Below are 22,185 nucleotides of genomic sequence, written 5' to 3' on the forward strand. Positions count from 1 at the left end.
CAAAAACTTAAAGTGATCAAATTGATTAAATAAATATTCAGAACCAAATGAATTTGACTGTCATTGCTTTGGCAACAAATGTAGCATCTCAAAATCCTGACTCGACGATCGGGTCGGGTATAGAAGTGTTACACTAGAAATTTCTACAAGAAAAGTTCTTCAATTCTTCTCTCCAATTTGACTTTGATCCAAGGGTAATCTGATTTGATATTGGATGGTTGTGGATTGCTACAAGTGTCGTGTTGACTTGCTCTTGAAACGGGTTTGACCCTCTTTTTCAGCTGATTTGGGTTAAAGGTGACTTTATTGAAAAACGACTTTTGGCTTCTTCTCCATGATTGAATTGGATTGGAAGACGGCTTTTATTCAGAATTGATACGGTGTTTTTCATAATTTTTCAAGTTCTTCAACTTTTTCAAAGAATTCTGCAAAGATTTTCTAATTTTCCTGAACTTGTTCATCTATAGAATTGCTTGGGGTGATTCTTTTTGTAGAATTTAACTACTTTATTTGATTGTTCTACAAAAATTTAAAATTATTTATTATTTATTATTTATTAATTTAATTAATTAGAGATCATCACTTAATTATTTTATTTTAATTAGTGATAATATAAAAAAATATTATTTATCTCTTAATTCATTTAAACTAATTAAAGAAAAATAATTGTGACATGATCTCATCATTTTTACCCATGATAACTTTGGCTTTACCCCATAATAATTTTGTCTTGTATGTGGTGCTTTGCAATTGACATGTAAATTTTCTTCGTTTACAATCTAATTTTCGTAATATGCTTAAATTTTGCGTTTTGGTAAATAAATGACTTTAAAAAATATAATTGTATGCTCGAAAATTTATATTATTATGTGCTTTGATGACCAGTATAACATTTTGCATTTGAGCTAGACCTTCAGATTGTGTATAAAATACTACAATTCGTAAAAGGAAACACCACAATAAAAATAACTACTAAAACAAAAAAAAAAAACATGCCAAAAAAAAAGAAGTCAATCATTGCATTCCATGCACCAAAAATGGAAAATGAATGAGAAAATGGAGTGTCCCCGTCATTATGACCATACCAAAGTTAATCAAACGCAGGCAATTCATTGCAACTTGGAAATTGAAAACCTAGTTCCAACCACACACCAATAGCAGTCCTTCAATTGCCTATACTTGACAACCTAATCCACTTGCATGCAAACACCATTGTCCAAGCGCAGGTCACATTATTATTATACATAAGTTCCTCTCAATCGATCTCAGCTAAGAAGATGGCTCACCCACAAGGTAAAGTTTATCCAACAACTAATCAAGTTATATTAAATGTGGCAATCACACTCATCAACTAATCAAGTCGCATTACATGCACTCGTAACTTTTGCTATGCTTGTCGTAATCCAATACCAAATCTTTAATATAATCCAATCATCTCCGATTTGACTCCATAAAGACATCTTTTATAAAATAAATAATCATTCTCTATTGAGCTGGTAACATACCTTCTCCCTCGTATAAAAGATCCTCTCAAAATATTAAAATCAATATTTTTATGTATTTTTATAATTTGTATGTGGATTAAATTACTATAGTCTGACACAAAAATTGCCATTCTTCCAAGTTCAATCCAAAGTTCCATATATCATCAACATACTCTCCCCCCCGCCCCCCCAAAACAACCTTCTTAGTGGCTCTCATCACCTCCATCGATCACCAATCCTCAAACCATGCATCAACAGCTAGTGAAATTCGCAATTACATGTAGATTATAGAGCTAATCTCTAAAAGTGAATAAGTTGGCATGGTTACGGTATCTATTGAAATGTCTTGAAGAACATGATTTAAAGCTTCAAATATAGACAATATTAAGACGTTCTCTCATCTCTCCACGAGGTCTTAACCCTTTACATAATCTAACCAATGTGGGATACTTTAAGAGCAAAGAAACACAGTTTAGGTAAATGATAACTACCAAAAAAAAAATCTAATCATTCTATAAAATAAAAATAATAATCCTGGAATAATGAGTGGACTCACACTACATGTGCTGCAACACCAGTTTAGGTCAATGATAACTAAGGGTGAGTTTGGATGGGCGGTGCATTTATCTGCGGTTAGTGTAAAAACAGCGGTACCGGTGAGATTAGATACTGTAGCAATACTGTAGCGTGAGACAAAAAGTAAGCTAAACGCACCGCACCCAATCGCCCATCCAAACCCACCTTAAGTCAGTAAAGCTGATTAACTTGCCGTACTGCAACACCAGTTTAGGTTACATACATGATATAAAACTTATAGATATATTGCCAGAATTGAGATATGCCTCATGCGAAACTACAATGAAGTTTCTGTAAGTTGGAATTGCAATGATTGACTGCGTATATAGAAACTGTCAACAACATTAAATTTAAAATAGTTTTACAGATAATTATCGTTTTATATTTATATATTTCATAAATAAATAAATATATATATTTTTAGTAAAATAAGACAGCATAAGCGAGGTAAAAGAACAACCTAATACAATACAAAAAGATTATAATCCGCCATAAGCTGCTCCCTAATAGAATTTAGAGGTTCCTCCAATAGGTGAAATTGCAATAACTCTGGATGAAATCGCAATAACTCTAGATCTTCAATTTTGACCAAAAGATCCACCACTGTATTTTACTATTGGGGAATATGTCTAACACAAACCTCCCAAGAGCAAATAAACATGTGATGTATCGGTCGCAGCTCCATATAAAAATAAATTGATATATTTATTTCTTTAAATGTGAATGATTAAATCAAAATTAAAGTTTCAAGTATACATTTAAACCACAATTAGAATTTTACATGTATAATTGCACCAAATTAAAGTTTATATATACAATTACATATTAAATCAAAATTCATGTATCCCAAATTAAATTCAAAGGAATTAGTTTTCTATACATGGTTTTACATCAGAATGTCATAGCTTTAAAATGAACATCAGGTTTGACAAATTAAATTACGTCTAAGTTTTGATACTCTAAAAATAAAATTGGCTTATATACAGAGTTTTGGAGCTCTGATCTCATCTCTACATTGGATAGCCGTATTTTCCCACAAAATGGCCTGTATGCGGCATCTGTTGCAGTTGAGGTGCCTGTTGAACCATACCATGTGGTTCAGAACCCCGGTTTTGTTCGACGGGCACATCCATCGTTTTGCTATCGACTGTGGTAATGTCATGGATACTCGACCGTTTTCTCTCCTTTTTCACTGCACTCTGCCGGAGAAAATACTTTTGAGCATGGCTAGCCACTTGAGTCGGTGTCCGTGTCACCACCACGTTTCTTGATATACTCCGCCAATCACCCTTGCCAAATTTTTGCAGACCAATTAAAAATAACCTGTTCGTCCATTAAAGACCAATTGAAGATAACATGTTATCCACTAAATGAATCACAGGAAAACAATCATGGAGTACATATATAGCAGAAGATAGTAATAGTGTAATTCATTTTGCAGCACAATTACTATCCAGACAACAACGAAGTCAATTAAAAATGATATACATTACCTCAAATAACTCGATAAATATTGAACGAGCAACACACATAAACCCGTGCTCGCAACATACTAGGGTTTAGTTCCAAGACTTCAGTTCAGCTGACATTTCTTGAGTCGCTTTTAAGTAGTTTTAAGATATCAAGCAAAGTGGATTAAATATAGTCATACTTGATTCAAGTGGCTTGAGCTTCTTTGGTTCTTTATATAAAATAATCCTATATACGTTAGAAAAACAAAGTGACAATAAACTCAGAATTAACAATAGTACATATAATATACAAGACCTGATGTCAACAGGGACTTAAACAACATAAGTCAATTGCAACTATTCTATTTTTAATTTACAGTGATAAATTTCAACTCCACTTGAACACAAATAACCAAGCTTTAATCGCGTATGATAACCAAACTCATTTTTTTCCTAGCTAAACCAATCTAATTGAGCGAGTTCAAGCACTGCAATTTTCATCTCAAATGTATTTTCAAGTTTCAGAAGTAAAACTCGATTCGAACTTTGAGATCGAGTTTCTGACACCAAAGAGAATCAAAGCCAAGCCCGGATGCAAGCACTTAAATCCACACCTTAACCAAAACAGGAACCTTGATTATGTGCTTGCACGTGGCCGGGAAAATGTCTCTCCAGCAACACCACAGCCTATATGTCATAAGTCATGGTCTAAGCGTGCACAAATTCATTCATTTTTAAGGTTCATATGTTCAGGCACTCCCACTCAGGGTCCGACCCTCAACCAGCATGATTTATCGCTGTTCAGAAGTTAGAAAGTTATCATTCACATTAAAACTTTTAACTTTCACAATCAATCATTCAAATCTAACATCGTTAATTATTTCACATCAACTCTAACCGCCCGCTAAATACTAGATTTCCTAAAACCCTTCATACATACTTCAAATTTTAGATTCAATTAGGTAATGGACTTGGTTCAAAATAAAAAAATAAAAAATAAAAAAGCGACATACTTGTGTTCTTCTTCTGTCCAGGGAGTTCCCTTCTTTCTTTCACCCTCTCCGTGATGTTTGGACTTGGAAACGAATGAAATCTGATTTTGGGAATCCCAACCCTGTGACAACATTACCGAATCATCAGCATACTGAGGAACCTGAACTCGACCCGCATCGATCTCATAAACATCATAGACAAGCATATGAAAATGTTGTTCAACTTCTTTAGCTGACTTTCCGGGAATCTGTTCAGCGATCTTCTCCCAGCGATCAGAAATCCCCTCCGGAAACAAAACCAAACACTGCTCAAAAACCTTATCCTCAAGACGGGTCCAGTGAGTGCTCGCCGCCGCCACCGACTCAATAAATAACGGATCACCGTTGCAGTGGTTGTTATCCTGGTACATGCCGATTGGGGGTAGCTAATAAAGTAATTTGTGTTGGAGTTGAAGAAGATAGAAATTTGAAATTGTTGGTATTTCGGATTGTTGGGAGGGGTTTTACGATTTTATGTTCTTTTTGAATTCTTTTTGTCAGTATTTGTATCTGTTTAGACTTTTTATTCAACACGCTTTGTTTTTTATTGGATAAATCTCTCTTTTTTATAAATTTCTTTTTAAGTTTAATGACAAATTTGGCCACTGATATTTACATGTTTTATCAAAATGACCCTAATTGTATTTTTGAGCTTTTTTAACTATCAACCTTTATTATTTTTCTCAAATTACTTTTTTTTAACAGATTTGATAAAACTACCGTTAAAAAATTTAACGGGATGACATGAAATATTTTTAATGAGATGTAATCTATACCAAAAATATTGAAGGTGTGCATTCATTTTGAAATCTTTTTTTTAGATAATTACATTTATTTTTTAAATTCATGAATTATTTATTTATTTTATCATTTTTCACATGTAATTATTTTACTGAGTGACCTAAGTAATAGATTACATCTCATTCAAAATATTTCACATATGAAATCTGTTAAAAAAAAAGAAATTTGAGAAAAAGAATAAAAGTTGATAGCAAAAAAGAAGAAGCTCAAAATTACAATCAGGTTCATTTTGACAAAAATACAAATATTAGTGGCTAAATTTGATGTTAAGCCTTTTTGTTTATAATTATAAACCATCCAGCTGTCTTGTAAACAACATTGTCATATTGTTTTACTCATTGTAGAGAGTATAATTTCAAAGTAATACCTAGGGATAGGGCTTATATACATTTTTTTTAAATAAAACATTTTCATTATTTAAATAATGTATCCACGAAAGTAAAATGGATTCAGTTGTGATTATTCGGTAGATATATAAAATATTAAGAGTAAAATTAAAAAGAGAAAATGTAGGGTTGTCCGGTTGTACCTTTAAATTGGTCAGGATATGGTAATTTATAAAAGGCGTAATCAACTAGTCGGAATTCTTTTTATATAAGCATTGGTCAAATACTAATTTTTTTTTATTTTTTATTTTTTATTTGGTTTCAAAATAAATAAATAATTTTTTGGGTGCACCTCCTCCTCCTAATTTCTTTTCTCTGTCTAAACTCTTTCTTTACGCAACTCTGTTTGATATACAAGTTTAAGTAATAAATAAATAAAAATATTTTTTTTATATTAGTAATTTAAATACCATTTGATTTGATTGGGTTTAATGAAAGAAAAGTATTCTTTTGCTTTGCCTTTTTTTTTCTTTATAATATATTTATATATTTGTATTTATTATTATTTATGCTCATATAATATGATTAAATGCTGAAATTAGAATTATCTTTTTAGAGGTTACTTATGTAATCATAATATTTCGTTAGAACTTAACTAGGGTTGTAAATGAATCGGGCTTGAATAAATGTACTTTTGTTTATGTTCATTTGTTCGTGTTTATTTATTTAAAATTATGTGTGTTCATGTTCCTTCGTTCAAGTTAAACAAACAATGTTAATGATTTATTAAACGAGCTAACAAACAATAAATATATATATTATTTTTTAGATATGAAATAGTCAAATATAACTATTAATAATTATATTATAAATAAAAAAATAAACACACAAGCCTTAATAAATTTATTAATATATACTATTGGAACAGTAAACAAGCTTTAAATGATTTATTAAACGAGCTTTAAACAAACATAAACGAATTTAGTCATGAACATGAATAAACTGAATAAGCTTTGCTTGTGTTCGATTTATTTAATAAGCAACCCTTAAAATCTTGTCATAAACATCCCTAAACATGATTTCCAGATCTTTAACCAATCACTTTATAACCACTCTTTAACCTTGGGAGAATGTATTGTTTTACCACAATGTGAGACCAAAAAGATGAAGGATAAAGTTCCTATAATAATATTAGCCCATAAAGAGATGGGCAAATCCCATGAAAAGCAATCTTAGCAAATCCCTATCAAGGCTAGCAATAGTATCCATTGAGGAATAAAAAAAAGAAAAAGAAAAAGAAAAAGAAATGAAGTGTAAATGGCAGGACAACCTTTGCTAAGAAAAGACACCAACCCTAATCAATCAGCTATACGTAGTGGTCATGCTTCCGACATCTTTCACACACTGCGCAATTGAGGTGCCTAAAATAATTTTTGTATAAAAATGTAGAGGGTTCTTTGTTAGAGGGAGGAAACATTGCAAATAAATGAATAAGATGTATCGAGATAAAGTAAATAAGAAGATTATAACAAATTTGGTAACAATGAGTGTAATGGCAGGTGATGACTGGTAAAGTGGAGAAAGGAAACGTGGTTGACGATAAGGCTAAATAAAGAAAACAAGTTGAGAGAATTTTAGAAAGAGCTTTGAGAGTTAGAATTTCAAAATGCCAAAAGTCTCTTCACTAGTTGTGAATGGCTCATGTTTGTAGATTTTAGAAAATGAGAGTTACAAGCTAGGTAATTAATATGAGTAATGAAATTAATTTTCAGTTACAATGACACTAATGATTAAGGGTGGGTTTGGATGGGCGATGGGGTGTGTTTAGCTTACTTTTTGTTTCACGCTACAGTACTTAATCTCACCGCCACTGCTGTTTTTACACTAACCGCAGGTATCCAAACCCACCCTAAAAAGGGATGGTGAAACATTTTGTTGTTGATAGTGATGATAAATAGTACTGAAGAAGAAAAATGCACTTAATGTTACAATAAAAGGTTAAGAGGAAACCTTTTACCTACCTCCATATCTAATCCACCAAGCCAAGCTCTTCAAAACATCCCAAGTGTGAAGACAACCCAATAACCCAAGAACATCTCTTGAATTACAAGATTATGGTTGTTCTTGGATGAGAATTGTTTCTAAATAATGGTTTTTTGACTTGTTCCAAACGTGAGTTATTGTCGTTATCAATATAGAGGTTGTTCCGAACAAGAGTTGTTTCTACGGTTATGCTTTTCTTGATAGAGCTTGTTCTGAATAATAACTCTTTCAACAAAACACAATTATTCTAAATACAAGTTGTTTCAAACAATGGTTGTTCTAAACATAACTATTCCTAAAATGTCATTTTTCTAAGCAAGAGTTATTTCGAACTTTGAGTGTTCTCGACAGGAGTTATTCTCAAATAAGAACTGCACCGAATAACCATTCTTCTAATTAAAGCCCTGTTCTAAACATAGTGATTCCGCATATAACTAGAACAACAATTATTCTGCACAATACCATTCTGACACGTATTGTATGGATTTCAGTTAATTTTTATCTCAAAATTCTTTTTAATATCCTAAACATTAAGCAATAAGTTTTGTTAATAGTATTAAGAATTAAAAGTATTTTCTGCCAAAACCAATTTCTTTTCTTTTAGAAAAGAAAAATGAATGGCTAGAAATAAGGGATTAGATATTGGATATCTATAATTCAAATGTAAATTGGAATAATGATATTGAAAGGTATAAATAAAATGGATTTGAATATTATATAATTAAATCAACTTATGTTTGAATATTTAAAATACTATATCCCCATCACCTTACATCTCTTTTTTTTCTTCACTTAATTAAATCATTTTTTAAATGGAATTATCTTTTGTTTACTTGTTTGAATTTTGAGAACAAATATTTGATGAAAATAAATAAATATAGATTACTTATATATTCAATATCTATAACTCGAATGTAATTTTAGATAATAATATTTTGAATAATAAATATATATATTTGAATATTTAAAAGAGGTTCAAATGTGTTTGCACATTCAGAATTTAAATATATTATTTTTATTTTTAAAAATTTTGTACATTTATTTTTAAATTTTAAGTCTAATTGGTAACAACACCGTAAAAATTATTCTATTAAATTTTTTGGTGTGACAATTTAAAATAAGAAAAATACTCACTTGATAGCTATGTAACAAAAAAAAATTGAGGTTGTATTTTTAAATTCGAAAAGTAGAAGGACTAAATTCCTAAAAATAAAAGTAAGGAGATTAAATTCCATATGTACGAAGACTACATGGGAGCACATTTTTACCCTTAAAAAATTAGAAATTTTTTATCTATACTTATATTTAAGCCCCGGACTAAGTTGGTGTCATAAATCAATTAGATTCCAATTTAATTGAGAAATTATTAAAAAACCCTTTTGTATACAAAGTAAATTATGTTATTTTGGAAGCATTTTTGTCTTTTTATATGATAATATAAAATTAAATTAAAAAAAAACTCAATCATTATAAGATTTAACCTAACACAATAAATTTCAAATATTTAATATCATCTCAATTAAAATTACATTTAATTTTCACATATAAATTTCAAACTCCTTAATAATTATATTTATTATATAAACTTTTTTATCATTCAGATTTTATTATATTCATTAATTTTATAATAATTCGTGTGATAAAAATTTTAATCTAATTAATGGTTGTGTATATGTAGATTACATAACCACCTCTCTAGCTATATTTTTATCTGACCAGCCAGCCAACATAATTGGCTCACTAATAATTTCTTTCTTATTTGCAAATTGGGTATTCCTTATTATAATGGGTTTAAATTAAGTCGATGAAATTTTATAGGTAAAATTAAGAATATATGTTATATTTTTAAAAGAAAATCAAAGACATAAGTCAAAATTTGATAATTTAAGGAAATAAATCGATTTTTTATAGATGTAATAAAAACATTCTTGAAAAAAAATATTTTTTAAAAAACGCATTCTACAAAATGCATCTTCTTTTTTCATTCATCCTTGCAACCACATTTGTTTATTATTATTTAATATTGTTTTAAATTTTAATTAATAAATATGTTATTTTCAAGTTATTTTATTTATATAAATAAAATAATAAATATGTAATTATATAATTAAAATATATTCTATATATTTTATTATGTTAAAAATATTTTTTAATAAATAACTCCTTTATTTAAATAAAAAATAAAAAATATATAGTTATGATATAAAAATCAAATTTACGACTTAAGACTGAAGATAGTAATGCTTCACCACCATCTGACTAGAGAAACGAACATGTCAAAAGAATGTGCTTTTTGTAGAAAATATTTTTTCCATGACATGTTTTTGCCACATCTACGAAAAATTTGTTTATTTTTCTAAATAATCAAAATTTTAACCTATATGTTTAGTTTTTTTTCCTGAAATTCATATATTTCATTCAAAATATGTGAATCTAAAATTTTATTTAAAAATATACAACCCAACAAAACATGTGTACAAAAAATCAAAATTCAGAAAATGTTGCAGAGCGTGTGAATGAGGTTGCAATGCGTGTGAAAGAGAGAAGTTTCATCCGGAAAACAAATGGGCCCTAAACACAGATTGGTCAACTGAACACACAAGCATGCAATGATGAAGCATCAAACACCTGTCACTGAAATTGCCAGTAAACTTTTGACATCAGACACAATGAACATAGACGGTTCGGGAAGTAGACTAAATTAGATACATACATCAGGGACAATGAACCCTGACATGGATTCGGATGAAAATTTTAAAACCAACTTATCTTTTCAGGAAAGTAGTTCCACTTTTTGTGACGTCCACTCTTCTGGATTTCGACTTTCATATCGTTTTAGGAAAGCTATCATTAACCCAAGTGTGGTGTCATTTCAAATCTCTCGTCCATTTTTGGTTTTTTTTTTAGACCGCTTCATCTTTCAACTCAAATATATTAAATAAACCTGTAGCGTAGTGATGTTTATCTTCGCTTCAACGTGAAGAAATCTATCAACTTATTCTTGTCTACACCTGAATATATATGTACAGTAATGTTTTTGGCCTCAGTTTTTGGCAGTTGTCCACTGCAAAAACTTCTGAACACTGTCAAGCCCGCAAAGCTCCTTGACCACCGGCATGGTGGCAGGTACCTCTAATTGGACTAATGTTGAACCAGCCTCGTTTGGGCCACTCCATGAAACAAGTTGCCGTCTGGCTTCTCTTATAGCTGCTCTTGTTGCACAGTGAACTGAAACTGCTAGCGTTAATGGCGGCTCACCAGAAGCTGCAAAGGTAAAACAAAAACAGTACAGATTTGCAGTTTAGCATTGCAGTTACATAATCGTCCATCTATTCAGTGGAGTTCCATATTTACTATGATTAACCTTGGAACATGGAGAAAAAAGAACCCAAACTTGCCTTTGGAAGAAAGAACGCGGTTTTTATGATTCCCACTGTTGAAGATTTCAACATTGAATTGTTTGGGAATGGTGTCCACTGTGGGGATCTTGTAAGTCCATGTGTTATTTGTAATCACTAATCCATCTGAGTTTTTGGTGTATTCCTCAAGCATAAAGAACCCAATTCCTTGAACATAAGCTCCTTCAATCTGCAATAACCACCACCCAAAAAAAAGAGTTTCATTTCTTTACTATCACATGAGTATGAGCAATGAACTTGGTGATAACTTTCTGACAGTCCTAAACAAATTCTTAAACCATATATCAGACAAAGGACTGTATCCCGGCTAACCTGTCCTAAATCGACAGCAGGATTTAAGCTTTCACCACAGTCATATATGATATCTGTCTGTAGAATTGTAGTTTCGCCTGTTATAAGGTTTACCTCCACCTGCAGAATCAAATGTTTGAAAGTGATAACTGTGAAATCAATCCAAGACTATGCCATGATCTATCATGACTATTATCATGTTCATTGGCTTAAATCTGAATGTAGTTCGATAGGAACTGCATTGCTTGTAATACAAGCATGGAACAGAAAGCAAAATAGAGAATATCAAAAAAAGAGACTTGCCTCGCTCACAGCTGCAGCATAGTTTAGGTAGTGCATGGTGGAGAAGTTCGGTACGTATAGTGAACTTGCTGATAAGTTTACAGAGTTGCGATATGCCTGCATACAGGAGATGAAAAAAGTGAAACCGTGACTGTTATCACCTCATGAAAATGTCAAAGAAAGAAGTGGAAATGGGTACCTCAAGGATCAGCGTCTCCCACTCTAAGGATCCAATTTGCTCCATCAACCTTTGCTTGAGAGGGACAAGTCTTTCAACCAACACTTTGCAGCAAAGTCGTACTGCTTCACAGCTTGACTCCGATGTAGTGCTTCCCGCAGTCATACCACCTTGAATTACACTCAAAGTATCAGCTTCTATGACCCTTACTTTCTCCAAAAGATCTTGTGTTCCACTACATTTAACCAAACCAAGACCATATGCAGTCATTTGTTTTACTTTTGTCCAAAGACCCTGCCCCATCTCGATTCCTCCAACCTCAACCACAATCGATCCATCACGTAGGATGCTTACTTTCCCCGGTGTTGATCTCATCTTCACTTCGTGGACAATAGGCACCCTTGAAATACCTCTTTTCTTCCATTTATGGCACCTATTGAATTCTTTAACCATTTCGGTCCTGTGGTAAAAGCTCGAAGAAGTGGCCAACTTGTCCCATATTGAAGGTAACGTATACTCTGATGGTTCTCCTGCAGCACTCGCAAAGAATAAGTCGAGGCTGTTGTGAGTGTGGAGATTAATATTTCGAACAGAATCAACGTCCATAGAAAGGGTCGATGCAATATGTTCAATTACAACTTCAGCTATGTACGAGGCCTGCACATCTCCAGGGGCTCTCATCGCTGCTCGGCTTGGAAGATTCGTTTTGCAAAGCTTTATATCGAAAGATAAAGCACCCCAATCATACTTTTTAAGTGACCCTAGCATATGATCTGGCAATATTGGACTTACATCGACAAACATCCCTGAATCAATCAATATATCAAGTTTCAGGGCTGTAATCTTTCCGGTACTTTTGAATCCCACACTGTATGTTATTTTCATCGGATGCCTTCCTCCTGACATTATCATATCAGTCTTCCTATCCATATAAATTCGGACCGGACGGTTTAACTTGTAAGCAGCTACGGCACATGCTGATGCAACCTATCAATATAAGGACAAAGAAAATAGGATATAAGGAATCACCGTGACTTATTCAATTAGATGAATTGCAATGAACCTTTGGGATTTACTTTCTTTTTTGCTATAATATGAAGAACTCAGTAGAGATGATAAAAAAATAAGTATAAAAGAAGGAAAAGGAGCATACTGCTATGGATTTTACAGCCTTTCCGCCAAATCCTCCTCCAAGCCTTCTAGTTTTTACACGAACATTATGGGCAGGAACACCGAGGCATCCAGCTATAGTATCATGAGCAAATTCGGGGCATTGAATAGAACTGTATACCACCATGCAGTTGTCCTCATCCGGCACGGCAAGAGCGGTTTGTGTCTCCATATAAAAATAGTATTGCGACCCAAGTTTGATCTAGATGTAACAATTTAATTGAAACATTAACATGCTTTCCATGATAAAAGTTGATGATTAGATCCCTAGTAAGTGATGAGTCAATATCAAGTGTAGTATGGTTAAATTTAAACAAATATAGATTTCCAAGGTCGTTATTCGAAAAGGAATACCTGAGAGTTGAGAATTCGGTGATCAGCTTCGGCCATTCCTTTCGAGAAATCACCACACTGTTCAGGATAAAAGAAAGGAGCGTAAAAGCTACTTCTCTCAACTGCCTCTTCTACTGATAATATTGGAGGTTCTAGATTTTCCTTGTCATAATCAACCACTGCAAGATCAGCTGCGATGTCTGCATTTTTCTGCGTATCCGCAACCTGAAATTATAATTTCCATAATCAAGTTCTAAAAGCTTAGACATCATTAACACATCAATGTTAATTATAAACATGAAACTACCACAAAGGCAATCCGTTGACCAACGCCTTCGGTAAGATCATCAGCATATAAAGGTTCAGTTCCAAATACAATCTTAGAACCCAAATTCAAACCAGGAATGTCTTTAGAAGTAATAAGTGCAATAACTCCTTTTGGTGATGATCCAGGGTTGAACTTGATACCCTTCACCCGTGCCCGAGGCTCCAAGCTATATATAAATGCTCCGTATAGGCAATCTTTAGGAGATGGAATGTCATCTATATAAATAGCTTCACCTACATCATTGAAAATGGTGTAAGCAACATGAGCAATTTGATTATTTAAGTTTTTTGTCAATAACTTACAAGAAAACAAGAAAGTATAACAAACCAGAGGCTTGGAGGATAGCTCCGGTTTTTATTGTTGGCTCTCCGACTGGATGATATTCTTTATTTAACTGAATCACCTGCCTTGAGGATGATAACAGAGTTGGGAATTCGATTTGACCGAGATCAAGCTGCTGATTTGAATTCTTGGACAACGAAGTACTATTAAATCCATTAACAAGACCATCAGAAAAGTCGATAGGGGAGTCAATTAAGGGGCTTAGGAACTCGAAAAGAAAGCCAACAGCCAAGCTTGATCGATATGCTGGACTAGAAGTGCCATCTTCAGGTATTACCAAAGTTTCAAGCAATTTAATAGCCTCATACAGCACACCAAAACTTAGCAATTTTCCATATAGAAACTCCTCAACCTCCTTCACCCTAATAGAGTGCTTGGTTCCGTAAGCACCAAAAGCGAACCGACAGTTTTTTAGCATAAATCCTGTAGGATTCTTACAGAGAGACACCTGAGCCAAGAAAGCAGCATTCAAATAGGGGAGTGCATTTCCAAGAGGACGTGGTGCAGCTCGATATGTTTCGAAAAATAACTTATTGCAGGCATCAGAAGAAGCATCCCTACTTGATTCCCAGCATGGGATTTTAATACTTAACAGAACAGTTTTGGAATCCAATGGAGGCCTTCCAAGGAACTCCTCTAGTGTAAGCTTCAAACGTCTCTCACCTGTCATTATTTCTAAAATTGTATCCACAGAAAGTAGTATTGTAGCAATATCTGAAGGAAAATGTTTCCTCTGGGCCATCATCAGATTCCCACCTACACTACCTGAATTCCTAATGAACTTGGAAGCAATCTTGTCCATGTGGTCACCGATTTTTTCGAATACCAGTTTAGCTTCTTTACTGAATCCACCTTCGTTTTCTTCCTTCAACGCTTCAATAGCTTTAGAAATCATCACAGCTGCTCCAATTTCAATCCCTGTTGAATCCTTTCTAACTATTGAAAGCTCAGGAATGTATCTCAGATCAATGTACTTGTCATAGTGTACTAGCTTCTTGTAATAACCCATTCCAGTGTTACCAACTATAATCTTCATTGAAGTTCCCCCATTAGCTTCCATTTGCAATAAACATTGTAGCTCCTCAAGACTAACAGGACTATACCAATGATACCTTTCAGAGCCCAGATTGGGACCAACTGCAGTTTCCTTCTTTAAAAACTCGGGAAACACACGAGTCACATAGTTGCAATTGTACGGAGGTAACCTACTCAACTTTACTTCATTGCTTTCCCCTTTTCTCCAGAAGGAGTTAAACCCCAAATCCTCCATGTCAACATCAGTAGCAAAACTTTTACAGGCATCAACAATGGGTCGGTAACCGGTACATCGACAAAGATTTCCTGCAATAGACTTTTCAGCTTCAGAAACTGTCAGCTTGGAAAATCCTGGTGAGGGCTCTGCTGGATTATTCGTCTTATCAGCATTGACAAGAGATGCATAGAGAGAAACACACATTCCAGGAGTGCAAAAGCCACATTGAGAAGCATGGAAACCCGAGAATCGTTGTTGAATGGGGTGGAACCCATCCTTGCTGTTCCCAATTCCCTCAGCTGTAGTGATTGAGCATCCATTTATACTGCATAACAATGTTAGGCAGGAACTCACAGTGAAATCCTCAACCTTATTGTGAACATGATCATACTTTGAAAGTAGGACAACGCAAGCACCACATCCTCCTGTTAGGCATACGAACGAATATCTCATTGACATATAACAACATAACAAGGATCATTATATGTTAACAGAGTATAAGATTAAAAATACTCCTCAAAACATTTCAAAAGGATAAAGATCAAACAACAAGAACAATCACTTAAAAGTCGATGAAAAAGATGAAAGGCCATCATAACAAATAAATAAACATATACAATTTGTAGGTTGAGAAGCAGAAAAACCACTTACACAACAAAGAAAATCCATTCTATTCAAACATATAGAGATAAAAAGAGAGGTGGTAACAAAAGGGGGAAAAAATGACCTTCTCCACAACTGAGCTTGACACTTTTGAAAGGAGTTTGAGACCGCAGAAACTCAAGCAAAGTAGTTGAAGGGTCAATGCTACACACCTCAAACCTCTGTCCATTTACAGCAAAAACCAATCTCTGTTTTGTTGTTGTATCCATGGCGTTCTTCTTCTTCTTCACCGTTTATCAAATCTGATTAAAAAAACTGAATATTGAACTCGATTTCAACACCAACTGGTACGCAAAAGATAAAGTAAGTTTAATCCATTTATTTTAATCAACGTTACGCACGACAACTTATTCTATAATAGCCCATTTATATGTTGAAACATCAACATCTATTATTATTTTTATTTTTATTACAGTCAAATAAATCAGTAATCTTTTTTTAATACATAGATAAAATGTAACGTGCTAAACTTTCCAATGTCAATAACATCTATTCTAAGGCTTGAATAGTGAAATTTGAGATGATTGTAATTCTGTAATATGTTCATATATATATTTATATAAATGATGGCTCAGAATTAAATGATTTTAGCAAAAGGAATTTAGTAGAGGGACTTATATGTGAATAAAGTAGTAAAAATGACCAATTTGAAGCTTGAAAGGAAATCAAAGGACTCAGAGCACAATTTATCCAATTCATTAATGAAGAGCTTAGTTACAATTTAACCACGCATACAAGGACAGGATAGTGGAGGTCATTAGTAATAGATAAAGAAGATAGATAGCAACATATATGGAAACCAAATCGAAGGATAGGAGTTAAATAGAACGCGCATTCACCCTTTTAAAATTCAAGTTATTGTCTCAATGATGCATGAGGATTGTTTGAAGCACCATTTGCCGCCCTCTGCTCTTTAATTTGTAGTACTGAGTTAATTTTTACTGTTTTAATATGTTGCATTTATAAATGAGTGTTGTTTGTATTGCACCTTCTTTACTGTCCATTAAGCCAGAACCATGCTTCAAGTATTTGTTTAGAACTTGCTGCTCAACTTTGCCGACTGCTCCTCCATTTGGTTACACCAAATGCATCAATTATTTGAAGAGGTTTCTAAAGTGAAAGAGAATTGATGATCTTTTAAGCCCAGTGGTGATTGCTTCGTTTGAATTTCATGTTACATTTACACGTAGTCAATCCTATTTATAATAATTAGCTTTTCATAATAACATTTTAGTATGACAATCAAATTTATTACTAAACATACAAAATTAGATTTACAGTGTTACACAACAGCACTAATATTTTCACATTAAAATTGTAAATAAATTAAAATTACATGGCAATAATGGTGGAATACTTAAAAAATATAGAGACGGAACTATTCACCTTTCTCCCTAATAAAATTTTGTATACGATAATTATGGGACAACTTCTTCTCATTACATGGGAGGTAGCGGAAGTCATGGTTATTGGTCTCAACTTCAGTTTTCTCTTTCAAAAAGCTCTCAAGCTTAAATTCTTGGGGGGTTTCAATTAAGTTGTTGACAAGCCATCATGCATTTACTAAGATATTGTTTAATTAGAAGTAAATATTAAAAAATTTAAAATTTAAAATCATGAAAATATTGTTAAAAATATAACTTTTAAAATACTGTTTATTAATAATTAATCATTACTAGTATTTGTTCTTTCATAAAATGTTCAATGCAGCACCTGCACATTGAAAAATTAAAAAAAAAATTGATAAATAAAAAATTAAAATATGTTTGACAACTATTTTTCTATAATAGAAACATCAAATTTTTACAAAAAAAAAAAACTTTATATGGATTTGAACTAGGTACCAAATTTAATATTTGGAAAATAATTAAAAAAATATTTTGTATTTATATGAGTTTGAAACAGAATCAAATCATTAAATGTTAAAACTCTTATTTTCATCATTTTAACTTTTACAAAATATTTTCAGTGAAAATAATGAAAGCAACTTTTCATTGTTTTTTTTCATTATTTTCTAATTTTTCACGTATGTTTATTTTTATTTTTAAAAAAAGGCTTAATATATAGTTTGGTGCCTGGTTTGACATTTTTAAAATGTGATATCTATGTTCTTTTTTGGTTCAATTCGGTACTTATATTTGACAAAATTTTTATATTACTCAATAGTAACATTGTTAACTTTCTAGTGTTTAATTCGGGTTTTAGAGTTCGACTTGATGAAAATTCATAATTAGATGATAATATTAGAAATTAACCTTTATCAAATTGAACCTAAAATCCCGAATTAAATCACATCCATCGGGCTGTCACTACACCAAAATAGGTCTTTAGCGGCGCTTTTTAGCGCCACTAAAAGTATTTGCGGCGCTTTCACAAGCGCCGCAAAAAACACCACTACAATGTCTCTAAGTTTTGCGGCGTTTATAAGGTCATTACCTTTAGCGGCGCTTATTTCACAAACGCCACTAAAGGTTATGTTCTTTAGCGGCGCTTATCCCACAAACGCCGTTAAAGGTCATGTTCTTTAGCGGCGCTTATTCCACAAACGCCGCTAAAGGTCATGTTCTTTAGCGGCGCTTTTTCCAAAAACGTCGTAATGGATTCTGACTTTTAGCGGCGCTTTTCTCACAAACGCCGCTAGTGTTTGGCGACTTTTAACGGCGCTTTTTCGAAAAACGCCACTAATATTGGAATTTTTTAAATTATAAATTTTTATATTTTGAGCCCTCTTGTAGCAACAAATCAAAAGCAAGCAAATCTAAACCAGCCAAAAGCAATAAATTTATATAATATTTCAAATTAAATGAATAAAATAATATAAATATCAATAAATCAAATATAATTTATATTATTTTTACAAAAATGTTAAAACTTAAAATGATAAAAAAATTTATACAATACACTATGACGGCGGATGTTGCGACTGCTGAAACATCTTCATCATAATCTGAAGCTACTGTTGGAGTTCGTCGTATTTTCTACTCTGCTCTGCTTCCCTCGCTGCAGCCTCCGCTTCCCTCACTTCCGCCTCAGCTTTAAGTTGCTGCTGAAGTTCTTCATATTTCCTTTGAACCTCAACTGTGGTCGCTTGCATCTGAGCTATTTGGTCTTTTAACCTCTGAACTTCAGCTTGAGTCTGACTTCCCGAAGGCATGTATTGCTGCGAGCTGATCCAAAATATTTGGTTGGGTTAACAAAAGATCCTTGAAATCGAACCCGACCATATCTTTCAGGACCCAGAACTTCAGTAAGAATCCGGTTATCAATGTCTTTAAGATGAACAGAACTATCACTGGAAGCAATCGCTTCGTACTCTGCCTTTTTATCCTTTAGTTTTTCCTAAAAAATAAATGACATAGTTAGGAACACTATATATATTTAAAAAACAAATGTAGTAACAGTAGTTGCATTACAAGCAATGAATTAAACCATTATAAAATAAACACTATAAATAACTAAAACAAGTCAAATTGTTTTAAGTAAACGTACCATAATTTCTGCAGCTTTAGGAGTCATAGGGGATCCATCTTTCTTCTTATATGTAATTTCAAAAAGTTGAAGACGTCCAACTTTTTGACCGGACGACTGTTCCTAAAATATAGTAGTAAAAAAGAATTTAATGGAAAGTAATACATAAGTAACTGTTTTAAAAATGTAAAAATACCTCGGCCTCAGCTACACAAGCAAAACTTCTCGACCCGGCCGTGTGAGTGAATTTCTGTTTCTGCCTGCTGCTTTTTCTAACTCGTTCATGATCCTACGTTATGAAATTATTAGTACGTAAATAGGAAATACTATAAAGAATAATGAAAAATTCAAACCTAATAATATTAGCAATAAACTTTCATCAAATCAACCCTAATACCTGAATTAAACACTAAAAAATTAACACAATTAAGTGTGGGTACCAAAATATATAATTTTTATCAAATACAAATACTAAATTGGATAAAAAATAACACAAATACTACATTAGATAAAAGTATTGAATTTAAATACTAAATTATGTATTAAATCTTTTTAAAAATCACTTTTAAAATTTCCAATCATACGCACTTTCTATAATGTTTATCACTTTTCAAGAAAACGAAAATGATTTCTATTAGTTTAATACTAACTAGGGAGTTTTCAAAGTCCAAAAATAAATTTTCAAAAGTTGTATGCTTAATATTCTCAGATTATAAGATGGTATCTAAAGTTACTTAAAATTATACTCTTGTGTCTATATTTATGTGTTTGAGGTTATTTGTTTTATATAATATTGGAGGTAACAAAATATTTAATTATTTTAGTCACTCACTACACCAAAACAGACTTTTAGCGGCACCTTTTGTGGTGTTTGGACTACAAACGCCGCTAAAAATCGAGCATTAGCGGCGCAAAGCATAAAACGCCGCTAAATATCTAGCATTAGCGGCGATCCTCATAAAACGTCGGTAAAAGTCGGGCATATAGTGGCGTTTTCTGAATAAACGCCGTAAAAGAACATCTTTAGCGACGTTTACTATCAAGCGCCGCAAAAGCTCTTAACCAAAACGCAGCGTTTTGGACTAGATGTGTATTGTATAATTAGTGGCGATTATGGGGAAACGCTAGAGGTGCTCATGGGCCGGGCCGGGCCAGGTTCAGGCCGAGCCCGAAAAAAAATTTTAGCCCGGGTCCTAGGCCCGGGCCCAGCCCGGCTCGAAATATGGGCCTAGAATTTTGCCCAGGCCCGGCCCGAGAAAAAATTCATAAGCCCGGGCCCGGCCCGTTTTTTAAATAAATACCAAAAAATTATTTTAAAAATTAAAACAAAAATAAAAAAATTATTTTAAAAATATTTTAAAATTAAAAAAATTAAAAGTATTTTAAAAATATTTTAAAATTTAAAAAATTTAAAAAAAGTATTTTAAAAGTATTTTAAATTTAAAAAAAAATTATTGTATTCGGGCCGGGCCCGGGCCAAAAAAGTGGTGCCCGAGGCCCGGCCCGTTTTTTAATCGGGCCTCGTTTTTTTGCCCAAGCCCATATTTTGGGCCTATATTTTTACACAAACCCTCTTATATTTCGGGCGGGCCGTCGGGCCGGGCCGCTCGGCCTATGAGCACCTCTAAGAAACGCCGCTAAAGAAAGTATTCGTGGCGCTTATCTAAAATCGCAGCGAAAGCATAGTATTAACGACGTGTCGTCAAATGTGCCGCAATATATCTTAACCAAAACACAGAGTTTGGTCTTGAGGTATACTAGCATTAATGGCGCTTTTAGGAAAACGCCAATAAAGCATAGTATTAGCGGCGAGTCGTGAAAAGCGCCGCAATATATCTTAACCGAAACGCAGAGTTTGGTTTTGAGGTATACTAGCATTAGTGGCGCTTATGGTAAAACGCCGCTAAAACATATTATTAGCGGCGCTTGGTGTAAAGCGTCGCAAAATATTAACAAAAACGCAGCGCTTTGGTCTTGATGTATACTAGCATTAGTGGCGCTTATGGTAAAATGCCGCTAAAGCATAGTATTAGCGGCGAGTCGTGAAAAGCGCCGCAATATATCTTAACCAAAACGCAGAGTTTGGTCTTGAGGTATACTAGCATTAGTGGCGCTTATGGTAAAACGCCGCTAAAACATATTATTAGCGGCGCTTGGTGTAAAGCGCCGCAAAATATTAACAAAAACGCAGCGCTTTGGTCTTGATGTATACTAGCATTAGTGGCGCTTATGGTAAAACTCCGCTAAAGCATATTATTAGCGGCGCGTTGTGGGAAGCGCCGCGAGGTTATTATATAATGTAGTTTATTATATATGTAGTTTATTATATAGTGTAGGTTATTATATAATGTAGTTTATTATATTATATAATGTTTATTATTTTTGGATTACAGTTTAGGGTTTAGGGTTTACGATATATGTTTAGTGTTGTTGGTTTAGGGTTTGAGAGTTTGGTGATTAAAGTTCAGTGATTATTATAAGTTAAAAAGTTTAATATTGTATATAGTTTAGGGTTTTAGGGTTAATCATTATATAATGTTGATTATTTTGTGAATATTAGAGTTTTGAGTTTAGGGTTTATGATGTAGGTTTTGCTGTTTTGGGTTTAGGGTTTAAAAGTTTAGAGTTTATAATTTGGGGTTTAGGCCGCTTTAGTCATGTTAAGAGGTTGATGACTGTTTTAGGGCTTGATGCTTGTGGTTAACGGTTTGCAGTTTATAATTTAAGGTTAAAATATATGTTTTGTA

At 33.0% G+C, this 22,185-nt stretch overlaps 2 protein-coding genes across 2 annotated transcripts; both read right to left on the bottom strand.

Annotated features, from left to right (window-relative positions):
* Nucleotides 1-2,885: 2,885 nt before the first annotated feature.
* Nucleotides 2,886-5,081, bottom strand: LOC107901859 (transcription factor DIVARICATA). Its single transcript, XM_016828051.2, has 2 exons — nt 4,525-5,081; nt 2,886-3,383 (listed from the first exon to the last, which is right to left on the bottom strand). The coding sequence occupies exons 1-2, from the start codon at nt 4,911-4,913 to the stop codon at nt 3,071-3,073; spliced, it is 702 nt and encodes a 233-aa protein (XP_016683540.1). The 5' UTR covers nt 4,914-5,081; the 3' UTR covers nt 2,886-3,070.
* A 5,244-nt stretch (nt 5,082-10,325) lies between these two features.
* Nucleotides 10,326-16,309, bottom strand: LOC107901939 (indole-3-acetaldehyde oxidase). The gene is made up of 10 exons (XM_016828153.2): nt 16,035-16,309; nt 14,041-15,732; nt 13,693-13,946; nt 13,407-13,610; nt 13,036-13,254; nt 11,904-12,869; nt 11,726-11,821; nt 11,444-11,542; nt 11,111-11,300; nt 10,326-10,976 (listed from the first exon to the last, which is right to left on the bottom strand). Exons 1-10 carry the CDS (start codon nt 16,177-16,179, stop codon nt 10,756-10,758), a joined length of 4,086 nt encoding a protein of 1,361 aa, XP_016683642.2. The 5' UTR covers nt 16,180-16,309; the 3' UTR covers nt 10,326-10,755.
* Between the last annotated feature and the right edge of the window lie 5,876 nt (nt 16,310-22,185).

The sequence above is a fragment of the Gossypium hirsutum genome, chromosome D09 (genome assembly GCF_007990345.1).
Source record: "Gossypium hirsutum isolate 1008001.06 chromosome D09, Gossypium_hirsutum_v2.1, whole genome shotgun sequence".
NCBI classification, from domain to species: Eukaryota; Viridiplantae; Streptophyta; class Magnoliopsida; order Malvales; family Malvaceae; genus Gossypium; species Gossypium hirsutum.

Coding starts and splice junctions, on each gene's coding strand:
- LOC107901939 (XM_016828153.2), bottom strand. CDS start 16,179: ATGGATACAACAACAAAACAGAGATTGGTTTTTGCTGTAAATGGACAG. Junction 13,611..13,692: donor GTCAACGGATTGCCTTTGTG/GTAGTTTCATGT, acceptor TTATAATTTCAG/GTTGCGGATACGCAGAAAAA. Junction 11,543..11,725: donor ATGCTGCAGCTGTGAGCGAG/GCAAGTCTCTTT, acceptor TTGATTCTGCAG/GTGGAGGTAAACCTTATAAC.
- LOC107901859 (XM_016828051.2), bottom strand. CDS start 4,913: ATGTACCAGGATAACAACCACTGCAACGGTGATCCGTTATTTATTGAG. Junction 3,384..4,524: donor TGGACAGAAGAAGAACACAA/GTATGTCGCTTT, acceptor ATGGACGAACAG/GTTATTTTTAATTGGTCTGC.